Here is a 13,029-nt window from a genome sequence, read left to right on the forward strand (position 1 = left end):
TATAACTAATTACTTTTTCAAAGTAACCTGAACAACACTGGTGAGCACTGAAGTGCCCATGGGTGGTTATTTTCAAGCATTATCTAAATGATCTCTAGAACATGAAAGCTGTATGTATAGAATCAACATACAAATCTGGTTAAAATGAGGTTTGTTCGCTTCCCCGATCGTAATGTTTTAAAGAGCTTTTTAATCCCTCCAAGTTAATGCTTCTGCCTGGTTCTCCCATAGATTTCCATTTAGGGCTTGTGTTGTTATAGCTTGAATGTGTTAATATGCTTTTGTTTTGTATGATTTGGCACCCTCTTGTGGCCACAGTGGTACTTGCGAAGCTTGTTATGCCGAGCTAGTTTGATACAAGTGCGCAGTAGAGGTGAAATCTGTGCCCACGCACATTACATAACCTTACTATTTGATTTGTGATGCATGTGTAATGCGAGTATATTGAGTTACTGTTTCAGCTGTGTGGCTATTACTCATTTGTATATCTATTTTTGTGCTAGCGACTATATATTAGCATGTCTTTGTTAACTTGTTATGAGGAATAATGCTAGTTCACTGAAGGTTATTTAATTTAGGCAACTTTAAGATTTATGTTGTTGCTGGTTGTCATTAAAACTCTGTTTCAGTTAATACATTATGTATGCTCAGTGAATGAGAAGGTAATGATCCGTTTTGGTTTAGTTTCACAAAAGAAAGTAACATGACGGAGATGCAGACCAAAGTAAAAAAGAATCTTCTTCTCACTATCTGTCAAACTGGATAATCTAAGTCAAACCCACATCTAGTGAGGACAGAACAATACTGTCTTTGATTCTGCTGCTGGTTCTCTTATTCTTTACATAACTAATAAGTCACCTTGTGATAAAAACCATCCAATTGCTCCTACTCAGCAGAAGTGAGTGAGTCAGCAGAAATGAGGGGTGGTAGCATGAGGGAGGCGTGGTGAAACAGACCGTGAAGAGTCCTTCTGCGGGAGCATAAGCGGTAAAACTTAAGCTACTTTTACTTCGTTGTTTTCATATTTAAAGTGTGCACGCGCTGTTTTTCTTGTGCAACTTTAGTTAGCTTAATGTCCGTGCTAGCTTCACGCAAAGCAAAGGGAGCGACCAGTTTAGATCGCTTGTCCTAAGTTGCACATTGTTACACATCTGTTTTCCAGCTTTGAAACATCCTTCCCTGTATTCCTGTAGGCGCTTTGTATCTGGAAATGGCCCAGTCGACCCTCGACTCGATGCCCGGAGCCTCGACGGGGACCGTGGTTATCACGGAGCCTCTGAATTTCTGGGGTGGAAAACGAGTGAAACCCAGGGAGGAGAAAAACGCTGAGCCCGTGTTTGAGCCTGCAACTGGTGAATATACTTCTCTTTAAAATCTGCTTTAGCCTTAATGCTCCTGCTAAGGACACGTATTCTGGGGAAAACAAGTGATGGTGGTGTAAAGGCCTGCAGTTTTTCTGAAATATATTTGAAACGTTCAGATTCTGCTCAGACTTCTGTTAAGTATTGTAACACAGACATTTTGCCTTAACTGTGCGCAGACTACTAGACAAACAAAGGACTATTTTTTTCCTTTACTTGATATTAGTATAAAGTTAACTGGATTTCATGCTTTCAGGTTATAAAGGTTTATAAAATGAATATGCACAGTAATGACAGGCAGGCATAAACATTTCTGAAGATTAAACAATGCAAGGGTCTGTTTTACATTTTAATGTTGCACAAAGAAGAGCACTACTGTTAGTGAGGGTGTTTTTAATGATTCAGGTTAAAAATGTCAATTGTTAGAAAAAAGATTTGATGCAGAGAAAAATGCATGATGTAGAGGAAACCAGCTTGCTTTTCATTCGTAGCTCAGCTCTGTAACCTGGTGTTCTTCTGGTCTCTGCAGGCCGGGTCCTGTGTCAGATGGTGCCCTGTGGGGCTGAAGAGGTGGACGAAGCCATACAGAGTGCCTACGCCGCCTACCAGAAGTGGAGCAAGATGGCAGGCATGGAGAGGGCTCGGGTGATGTTAGAGGCTGCTCGCATTATGAGGGTGAGGCGGCCAAGCTGTTGTGTAATAACCACCAGCAGTCCAGGAAACTGTCTAGTTCAGTGTTTGCGCAATATAAATTGGAGTTGACTGTTGGAAGCCTGCAATAAGACATTAGTTATTCATTAAAATGCACCCCTCCCTCCACTGCTGGCCTTGTTGCGTGTTACACATACAGTGACCTGCAGTGAAACTGGACCCCTTTCAACCATACATACATAGCACAAACATTCACATTGGGAAGACAGGTCAGAGAGAGGTAGAATGTAAGAGAAACAAAGAGAAATACCCAACATCAGGGACAAGAGGAGAAAAAAAGATCTCTACTCAAACTGAGCTCCTAGTGGGAGAGCAGTTTGAGAACAGTAAAAAAAAAAAACAGCTCAGCACAGAAAAGCACATGGATCTTCACATCTTACACCATGTAAAAAGGACGTGACATGGGGGGGGGTATGAAGGAGTGAGCCAGTGTAGACAACAGCCATCCTGTCCTGCAGCTATTCTCCAGCGCGGGACGCAGACCCGCCATCTTCATCGGGTGGAAGTAAGCATCGAAGGCGTTTGGAAGGGGGAGGGGAGTGTGTGTTTGTGTCAGTGTACATGCATACTTATGCGTGCATGTGTGTGTGTGTGTCCCGTGTTATATTGAGAGAGAGTGTCCTTTCACCTGGTTAAGCGAAAGTCAACAGTCCTACAGCCGACACAGGTGGCCTTTTAAGGATAGGGTCAGAGAGTCACAGCACAGTCTTGTAATCTGGGAGAAATTGTTGTTCCAGCCAGCCATTCAACCTTGGAGCCATTTGACCTTGGAGCCTTCTAGCTAAAATTTAAATTTTTATTTTATTTTTATTTATTTATTTAAATTATTGATCGATTTATTGATTAGCATTCAAATATCTCAGTGAATACAGAATAAAGATTACCACGAAGCAAGAAAGCACAAGACAAGACTAATCAAAAGGTGTTGGCTGAAGCATATGCTTGTTACGCCAACCCTTTTAACAAAAGATCTTTTAGCATGCAGCTCATGTACATAGGGCTGGAAGCAAAGAATAAAACAAAACAAAGCAAACAAACAAACAAAAAACAAAACAAACTTTGCACCTTAGATGAGTAACTACATTAAATTAAATTTCATTAAAATAATCAAAGCAAAACAACCAAGGGTTTCAGCATTATTATTTTTGCTCTTTTCATTCTTGATTTATATATTTTTCTAATACTCTATTTTTAAACAAGGAAAATGAACTACACCTTTTTAAATCACTGTCATAACTATTCCACAAGTTAACTCCTCTAACAGAAACACATTTCTGCTTTGTGTTGGTCCTTCTCTTGTTTTTTTTTTTTAAAGAAATCTGTTCCCCTTAAGTCATATTGACTCTTTCTAACTTTAAACAGCTTCTGAGTACTGCGGCAAAGCAAGTTATTTTGTGCTTTATACATTATCTGTGCCATTTTATATTCAACTGAATCATAGAAAATCAGGGTATTCAGATTAATAAACAAAATGTTAGTTGGTTCTATATAGTTTGATTGATTTATAATTCTTATAGCTCTTTTTTGTAACTTGAAAATAGGAAGAGTATTTGTTTTATATGCATTACCCCACATCTCTAGACAATAAGTCATATATGGAAGCAACAGAGAACAATAAAGTGTGTATAATGATTTCTTGTTCAGGACATGCTTTGTTTTGTAGAGAACAGCAATGGTTTTTGAAATTTTTGTTTTCAAATGGTTTATATGAGACTTCCAGCTCAGCTTATCATCAATTATCACTCCAAGAAATTTATTTTCGTGTACTTTCAATTTCAATTCCATTAACCCTGATTTTAGATACATTTTTCATTTGTCTAATGCCAAACATAATACATTTTGTTTTGTTTATATTTAATGATAACTTATTTATATCAAAACAGTTTTTTAATATATTTAACTCCTTTTCCATTGTAGTCAGAAGCTGTTCTAGGTTTTTACCTGAGCAATACAGAGTGGTATCATCAGCAAACAATACACATTTTAACAGTTTTTAAACACTACATATGTCATTTATATATATAATATGAATAATTTAGGGCCCAGCACAGAGCCCTGAGGAACGCCACAAGTTACCTTCAACTGATTAGATTTTACATTATTGATTTTGACATATTGATATCTGTCATCCAGGTAACTTTTCATCCACTTGTATGACATCCCTCTTATACCATATCTCTCTAGTTTATTCACTAATATAGAATGATCAATTGTATCAAACGCCTTTTTTAAGTCTATAAAAACACCAACAGTATATTCCTTATTATCTATTGCAGTAGATATCCCTTCTACAAGTTCCATCACTGCCATCCAAGTGGACCTTTTCGCTCTAAAGCCATATTGGTTATTACTTAGGAGATTATGCTTCTCAATATATTTATCAAGTCTATTAACAAATAACTTTTCTACAATTTTTGAGAACTGTGGGAGTAGTGATATTGGCCTGTAATTGGTAAATTGACATCTCTCTCTGTTTTTATGGATTGAAATAACGTTTGCTATTTTCATTTTTGAGGGAAACATACCACTAGCTGGCCCTGGGCAGCTGCATTTGAATCAATTTAACCTTTTTTGTGTCTATGCAATGATAAAGAGACAATACAATCTGAAAACAAAACATCTTGTTCCACATAATTACTGAAGAGCTTCAATTGAAATAGTTCTTTTTTTTTTCCCTCTATGCATATTTAAAAAAAACAGGAAAGGAGGGAAAAAATTGCGAAGCTGGAAGTGATCAACAATGGGAAAACCATCACTGAGGCTCTGGGAAATATAGACTTTTCCTGGAAGAGCATTGAGTACTATGCCGGCCTGGCTGGTACACTTGCGGGTGGGTGCACCAATGCTTCTGTGTTTGTCAAAAGTTGCAAAAACCTCCATTTGGTATTGTTTTTAACATTGTGCTGTCATTTTGGTGCAGGCCAGCACATCCAGCTCCCTGGAGGAGCATTTGCTTACTCTAGACGGGAGCCACTTGGTGTGTGTGTGGGAATTGGTGCATGGAACTTCCCTTTCCTGATTGCAACATTGAAGTCTGCTCCTGCTCTGGCGTGTGGTGAGTTTTATAACGGCATGTGTATCATCTGCTGTCAGTAATCTGCACAACAGAGGATTGCGACATATAGGAGAGCAGGGGACTGAAACAAGACAGATTATAAAAGATATACTTTTTCATAGATGTGGGGAAAAAACAAAAGAACAAATGTCAGTCTTTGTCTGTGTGTCTGTTTTTGTAAAAATATTCACATTTGAAAAACTAGTTATTTTGCATGTGCTTACCTTGAATAGCTTAACAGAGAACAGGTTTTATATATCATATTTAAAAAGAAAACAGTAAGACATCCTCAGTGAGCAGTACTTGGTGAGGGTCTGTTAACAAGAAAAGCCGTCCAACACAACCAGGAAGGGACAGCCGTCAACTGCAACTTGCTGTGAGTGTGAGAGGCAAGAAAAGAGTGGAGAAAAACAAGAGTGTAGAGAGAGAAAAGCAATAGATTGGAAGTTTAAAATAGGAAGAGCCTGCTAAAAATAATGCAGCAGAGCCACAGAGCCTCTGTCACATCACTGATGAACATGTTGTTCTTTTAATAAATTACTTTTGGCCTGTTTAATACTGGACTCTACCACACATTCCTATCAATTAGTCTGTTGTACAGTCTGTTCGTCTTGTCTTGTGTGACCATTCACAAAGATAGCTCTGCAGGCCTTAACTTGCAGGATTTAATTGTGGTTGTGTTTTTTAGGTAATGCCATGGTATATAAACCCTCTCCAATGGCTCCCGTGACTGCTGTCATCCTGGCTGAGATCTACAAAGAGGCTGGGGTACCTGACGGGCTTTTCTGTGTGGTCCAAGGTGGAGCAGAGACCGGCAGCTTGCTCTGCCATCATCCAAAAGTCGCTAAAGTCTCTTTCACAGGGAGTGTTCCTACAGGCAAAAAGGTACACAGACCAGTGCAGCATTGTTTCCCACACATGGACTGTAATTGGGCTGCCCAGATACACTGATGACCTTCCAAGTAAATTTTGTTCTTTGTTTTTTGTTTTTTTTTTGACCTGTCCAATATTGGAGTGGGATCTGTTTACTAATATAGAATATTTTAGTTTAGAACATAGACAGTATGATAGATGCACATAGGCACTGTGATGTCTCCATGTTAAGCATTAGCATTTTGTCTGCTGCTATGATGTTTTTTTTTAAGACAGAAGTCAAGCAGGTAGAATGCAGTTAGCAAGCTGCCAAAACTGAAACGGTTCAAAGAAGTCAATAATTCTTCTTCTTCTTCTTCTCATTATTATTTTCAACCAGGCTGTAAACTGAATTTAGTGCTGGGGACTTAGACATGAAAGATGGGAATGTAGGGTTATTGGCTCACTTTTGGAGTCACGTATTGGGGTATTTATTCTCCTGTGGGACACAGCCCCGACCTAGTGTGATTCGCCTGTTTAGCAACTGTTGATTCCTCATGTGCATTTCTAGTTGCAATTTTTGAACTTGCCAATAAAAGAATAACAGTCATCATCTCAGTATAAGAAAGAAATAGAATCAAATTTCAGCAAATTCCTGGAATGAGAACTGAAGTTATAAGAACTGACGTGAGGGAACGTACAAACAAGTGAAACGATGTCAGTTACAAATATTATTGCCCCGAAAACGAAAACTGACTGCAGAGAGGCAGTGGGGACGCGCGAGGATAAAAGAGTCCCAGTGTTTTGTTTCAGTCAACTGGTACTGCATATAAAACATCAGGATGCAAACACACTGTGGTTAACACATAATGTATCACACAAGCATTAATGCCGCAGGCTCTACAAAGATTTTCTGCAGAAATCTAAATGAGTCGTCATCCTTAAGTGACCACCAGAGTTCCACCACTTCTGCATTGGCTTCACTTTTCATCTTTCAGGATGTTGTATGAATTGGACAGACTAAGAGTACACTGCCCTGGAGGTGACAACAGTAGCCCTTGTTCTGCTCTGGAGATCTCCTGCAGGCTGGAGGGTCACCCTAACCAGCCTTAAAGATCTGCTGCTTTATTTTAAGCTAAAGGTGACTTTGTTATACAAGCCCACAGACCATGGCTGCTCTCTTTACTTTCAGGTCATGGAAATGTCTGCAAAGAGTGTGAAGCAGGTGACTCTGGAGCTTGGAGGGAAATCTCCTCTCATCATCTTCAAAGACTGCGAACTGGAGAATGCAGTGAAGGGGGCACTAATGGCGAATTTCCTGACACAGGGACAGGTGAGTCTGTACGTTGTACTTTAGTGTACTGTGCAGCCTGGTGAAAGACAGACTCTTGGAGGTTTTGGTGTATTAACTTTGTGCTGAAATATGCAGGTGTGCTGCAATGGGACCAGAGTGTTTGTGCAGCGGGAGATCATGCCACAGTTCCTAGAGGAGGTAGTCAAGAGGACCAAGGCCATCCCTGTTGGTGACCCCTTGCTCGGGAGCACCAGGATGGGAGCTCTGATCAGCAAACCACAGCTGGAGAAAGTGCTGGGATTTGTCAGTCAGGCCAAGAAAGAGGTGCTTTTCATTAGAGGGAGTGAATTAGCTTTAATAGTTTGTGGTTTCTCAGTTAAGCACAAAGAATCTGTATTACTGTGGGTGTTCTTTAACATAGATCTTGTAATTATTTATTTATTTATTTCTAGGGAGCCAGAGTGCTTTGTGGAGGAGATCCCTTTGTCCCCAGTGACCCCAAACTGAAAGGGGGGTATTTCATGTCGCCATGCGTACTTGGTATGTCTAACACTTTGGTTAATGGTGGTACAGCACACTCAGCTTTGTTTTTTAACACACAAGGTCTCTCGACACAGATAACTGCAGAGACGACATGACCTGTGTGAAGGAGGAGATTTTTGGCCCTGTCATGTCCGTTTTGCCTTTTGACACGGAGGAAGAAGTGATCAAGAGAGCCAACAACACCACCTTTGGACTGGCCTCTGGGGTCTTCACCAGGTCAGTCTGTCGTGAGTAGGGATGGGTATTGTTTAGGTTTTATCCGATACCGGTGCCAAATCGGTACTTATGAAACGGTGCCGGTGCTTAAACGGTGCTCGAACCAGTGCTTAAAGAATGGAGAACACAAACTTCGTCCAAAAACCTCTCATGTTTTTATTTTTAGCAGTCTCTTTTTTTCTGCAAAATGATAAGAACCGTAACAACATATAAACATCATCTGTGCAAAGATTTATGTTTTTAAAGTGAAAGAGTGAAAAATTACAGCGCTGTCAATACATGAATATCCAGACGTTGTACAAAAATGTCCAATTCTGGCACACAATTGGACACCATGCCAGTTGATTTTTTTAGGTATTTAAGAGCAGACATTAATTAATTGTATTAACATGCCTAAAAATGCTTTTGTTAAAAATACGTTTTTGAAGAATTAACCACACATTTACATGGTAATGGGCCTTTTCTGCCATGGAGCGCTTAATTGGCCTCTGGCCCTTTAAACTCTGAGGGGCTGTAACTTTGGTTTCTTTTGGTCAATTTGCATGATTGACACCGCTTTTTAATTGTTTGAGCCAATAGAATCACAGTAACGATGCCACGTTCACGTTACTTCAACCAATCAGACGTTCCAAGGCCAAAACCCACGTGGGCCCAAATTTACTGCACGTGACGTCTGTCCAGTCACGTGTCTATAGGTGGGTCTAAAATGGAGGTTGTTGACGGAAAACGACTCTGATGCGGCTAGGTAGGTGTGGTAACTGCTGATAATCACATGGCTACCGGCGAAAATAACGGAGGAAATCTGGACGGTAAGCCAATTTCTGTCTTAGCGCATTAGCGCCGCTGTGTGTTTTTGTGGTCTTCTTTTGCGGCTCATTCAGTGAAACTTGGTGTTTGGAATTGGTGATAGCTCTGGAAGATAACCAGCTTTTCTTTAGCCGGTTACATGAAGTCTGGAGAATTTCTGGTTCGCCTTGTTTGTTTAGCGGACTTTTGCGCATTTACGTAACTGCTCGTTTAATCATGGCTTGTTTTCGTTGAGTTTGGTGGTTGTAGAAATGGTTTATATGACATTTTAGCTGAGATTCCGAGGTTTCTGTGGATACCACACATGTCTGGACTTATATTTCTCACCCCGTGTTATAACCGATTAAACGTGATCTCATCCTTTTTGCTCGCGGTACCGGGGGCGTGGGGCTTAAAGCACTTGTTGCAGGCTGCTGAGTTTGCATCTTTTGCTGTGAAGTACAGCCAGACTTTTGACCGCTTCGCCTTGGGCATTTTTAATCTGTAGCTCTGCTCTAAAAGAACATACATACCTGGGCCCCCCTACTATCCTTGTAAAGGTAAAATGATTGGCTAGAATCCAAAGTGTATGACATCTCAAGAAAAAAAAAAGCACCGAAATAAAGAACCGAAATGTGCGCTGCTTTTCGGTCTGGTTACTACCGTTTATGTCAGAACCGGTGCCATAATGGCACCGGATACCGGTACCCATCCCTAGTCGTGAGTCAGCAGTGTGGTGCAACTGTTGAAGGCTTGCTCTTTTAAGATAATGAGTTTATTGCATTCTGTTGGCTGTGGCTCAAGGTCTCCACAGTGTGGCCAATTCACTGCATAGTAGCAATTTCAAGTTGCATACTGACTGCTTTTCTCTGTATAAAAGTCGGTTCTTTTGCTCCTCCTACAGGGACATTTCTCGAGCCCATCGCGTGGCTGCGAGTATGGAGGCAGGGACCTGCTTTATCAACAATTACAACATCAACCCTATAGAGTTGCCGTTTGGAGGATACAAGATGTCGGGTAAGATGCTGTCAGCTTTTCATGGTTCGTGTAAATGCTGCATTTGCTCAATAAATTAACCAGTTCTCTCCTGATCCCTGCAGGCTTTGGCAGAGAGAACGGCCAGGTGACCATAGAGTACTACTCCCAGCTGAAGACTGTAGTGGTGGAAATGGGTGACGTCGAAAGCCTCTTCTAAAGTTTTACATCGCTGTGCCAGAACTGTGACTACAGCTCTTCACTTCTCCCTTCTTACTGTGCTAGCCTGACACATAATTAATGCAGAGTGTGTGGAGCATAGATGCCGAGCACTTTATTTCCCCAGTATTCAGTACTTCAGTATTTCAGTATTACATTAGTAAGTGAAGGATAGCTGGATTTAAAAGTTGGGGTTTTCTGAATAAACACGCAAGTGTGCAACATTGAAGTAATCAGAAGAGAATTTCTTGCTTAACAGCTGTCACATTTATGTACTGTTGTTTGGACAGCTGCTTCTTTGTATCAAAATAAACTTGTAGAAGCAAATTCTTTTTCTTTATTGCTTGTGAGTTGAACTGTATGAATATGCTATACTGAAATCACTTCAACAGTCATCTCAAGGTGCTTTATATTGCAAGGTAAAGACTACAATATTAGACAGAAAATGCCAACAATCAGCGATCCCCCTGTGGGCGAGATGAAGAGCTTCCTTTTAACAGGAAGAGACCTCCATCACAACCAGGCTTGTGGAAGAGCAGCCATCTGCCCCAACTGGAAAGATCAAAGGACAGCAGACCAGAGGATGAAGTTAATAACATACAATACATGAGTGAAAAGAGCCGAGTGGAGAAAAAATACTTTAAAGTAATATGTTAAATAAGTTTAATATGGGAAGTCACTGAGCAAGCGTGGTCTAGTGCAGGGTCACCTGACCAAGCTCTAACTTTATGAGTTATAAAAACTTTCAAGGCCAAATTCAAAAGTAGAGAAGGTGTCAAGAGTATTGTATTGACGTAATATAATAAAAAGATACCATGGGTTAGCTAGACTTTTTTTATTAGTATATGTGAGGAGAAGGATTTTAAGTTCCGGATTTAACGGAGTCAGTAAAGAGTTGATAGTATGGGAGAAATATGATCTCTCTTTTCCGTTCCTGGTACCTGGAAAATGGTACTATTAATTGACATTTTAGTTATTCTGTAACTGATGTTATTATTGTTGGTAATACTAATTAGCAGGTAGAATGAGGCTTTTGGTGGTGTACAACCACAAACTTTGACGGTTTATTTGATATTATATGCTACCAGGTGCTTTCTAAAATTGCAGATCATTCATTCATAATGGTCTGCAATTCTTATGAGTTGTGCTTCAGGTTGAAGCAAACTGAAGGTCCTGGTTTCTTTCTGCGTGCTCATGCTTCCTCCCAGAAGCATGCATGTTAGGTTAACTGTTATCTGAATGATTGTCTCGTGACAACAGGGTCCATATTGTTAAACGATAGCAGCAGCACCATGTTGTAGTTTAAAAGCAATTGTATGTTGCTGTATACATAATATATAAAGTATATAAATATATGGAGTATTAATAAAAATATAAAGTAGGAATTTAGAACCTGCAAAACCTTTTTTTTTACGTTCATACTGTAATTTTTATTTAGTTTTTACATATATCACATTTAAACCCTAAATTGTAAACTGAAATGTTTGCTTAAATGTCGCATAAGTTGCGTGCTTTGGATTATTTGTTTACGAGAAAAAATCCTATAATTAACCGTTATAGCGTTTCCGTCATGTTTAACCTGCAGGCTTTTACTTTGACAGCGGTGAACCGGAAGTGCTTCTACGTCCCTTGAAGTCGGCTAGATTCTACTTTGCTGGACACCAAGCACAGGGGTCCATGATGAGTGGAGGTCCAACCTTACGGCAGGTCACTATTGGTGGGGGTTCAGGCCAGCAAGCAGGTATGGGAGGACCTGTGGCTCAACAGCAGCAAGGACAGACAAGTAGGAGACTTGGAAAGCTGAGTTAGTATTTTACCTGAGCACAGCATCACAGTTATGTGAGAGCCAGCCATAGAGTGCTTTGCTGTGTTTCTTTAGCTTTCTTCAGTTTCAACACTTTACTGATGAAAGTCATTAGTTTTTGAATTATAATGAATTAAGTGTGATGCTCCATTTAAAAATTATGGTCACTTTAAGAGGTAGGAAGGGGAATTATACAGGATATGTTAAAGACAAAGTTTTAAAACACCAGGCTGATAGCAAACATGCTCTGCTCTAGGCTTCATAACAGGATACTCAAACAATCTTACATTATACTGCAGTTTAAAAAACTGCCTATTCCAATATTTAAAAAAACAATAACATTGCACAAATGAAAAAACATTCTCAAGCTAATGTGCCCATTTTCCCCATGCAATAATCCATCTATGCTTCCACCCAAATGCAGAGGCTGAAGAGACCGTGTTAAGTACATGGACATGATTTAAAATAGTAGATGGCATTATGTCATAAATTTGGTAGAAATGCCAACATTTCCGAATAGAATTCATTTCTGTGGTCTAAGTATAGTTGTTATCATGTAGTTTACAGCTTAAAAACATGTTAAGGTGTGCACTACCTGTTTAATTTAACTAGAAATGTACTTTTACTTCAAAGTAATCTCCACGTTAATGCCAGGAAAATTCCCACCAAACATTACATTGTAATGAGATGATAGTGTTGATTTTCATATGAAAACTGCTTGTTTGTTCAGATGTATCGATACTACTTTGAACTCTACAGATGTAAATTATTTTTCACTTTTGGACTGCGAAACTTGCACATTGACTGCTAGCGAAGATTGTCACAATACTAGGATTTATTTAGTATATACTCAGTGAACTACTAAATGCCAACTACTAAATAACATTAATTCTTTCCTCTCTGATACTAGTTAAGAAGAAAAAGGAAACCATAACTGAATCTGCTGGACGCCAACAAAAGGAGAAGATTGGTAAGAAACCTGTAAACAAACCGGTGTTCTGCTTTTATGATCAGCCCTTTTCCTCTGGATAACAGTGTTTTGTGTATGATTGTGTTGCAGAAAGGCAAGAGGAGAAGCTGAAGAACAACAACAGAGACCTGTCTATGGTGAGAGATGTTTTGTTTCCAGTTAATATGCAGCCCAGGCTTAATGTGTGATACTGCGGTTGTCTAGTTATCGTAGTTTAGTGAGGTCATTCCATTTACAACCAAC

The 13,029-nt window shown here is 39.7% G+C and overlaps 1 protein-coding gene across 1 annotated transcript; it reads left to right on the top strand.

Annotated features, from left to right (window-relative positions):
• The first annotated feature begins 880 nt into the window (after positions 1-880).
• On the top strand, positions 881-10,331 carry LOC134620712 (4-trimethylaminobutyraldehyde dehydrogenase-like). Its single transcript, XM_063466981.1, has 12 exons — positions 881-987; positions 1,194-1,352; positions 1,891-2,036; positions 4,773-4,902; positions 4,993-5,127; positions 5,816-6,012; positions 7,172-7,312; positions 7,409-7,597; positions 7,726-7,813; positions 7,891-8,032; positions 9,723-9,835; positions 9,919-10,331. Exons 2-12 carry the CDS (start codon positions 1,211-1,213, stop codon positions 10,011-10,013), a joined length of 1,518 nt encoding a protein of 505 aa, XP_063323051.1. The 5' UTR covers positions 881-987; positions 1,194-1,210; the 3' UTR covers positions 10,014-10,331.
• Positions 10,332-13,029: the final 2,698 nt, after the last annotated feature.

Source organism: Pelmatolapia mariae, linkage group LG23 (genome assembly GCF_036321145.2).
Source record: "Pelmatolapia mariae isolate MD_Pm_ZW linkage group LG23, Pm_UMD_F_2, whole genome shotgun sequence".
Classification (NCBI taxonomy): domain Eukaryota; kingdom Metazoa; phylum Chordata; class Actinopteri; order Cichliformes; family Cichlidae; genus Pelmatolapia; species Pelmatolapia mariae.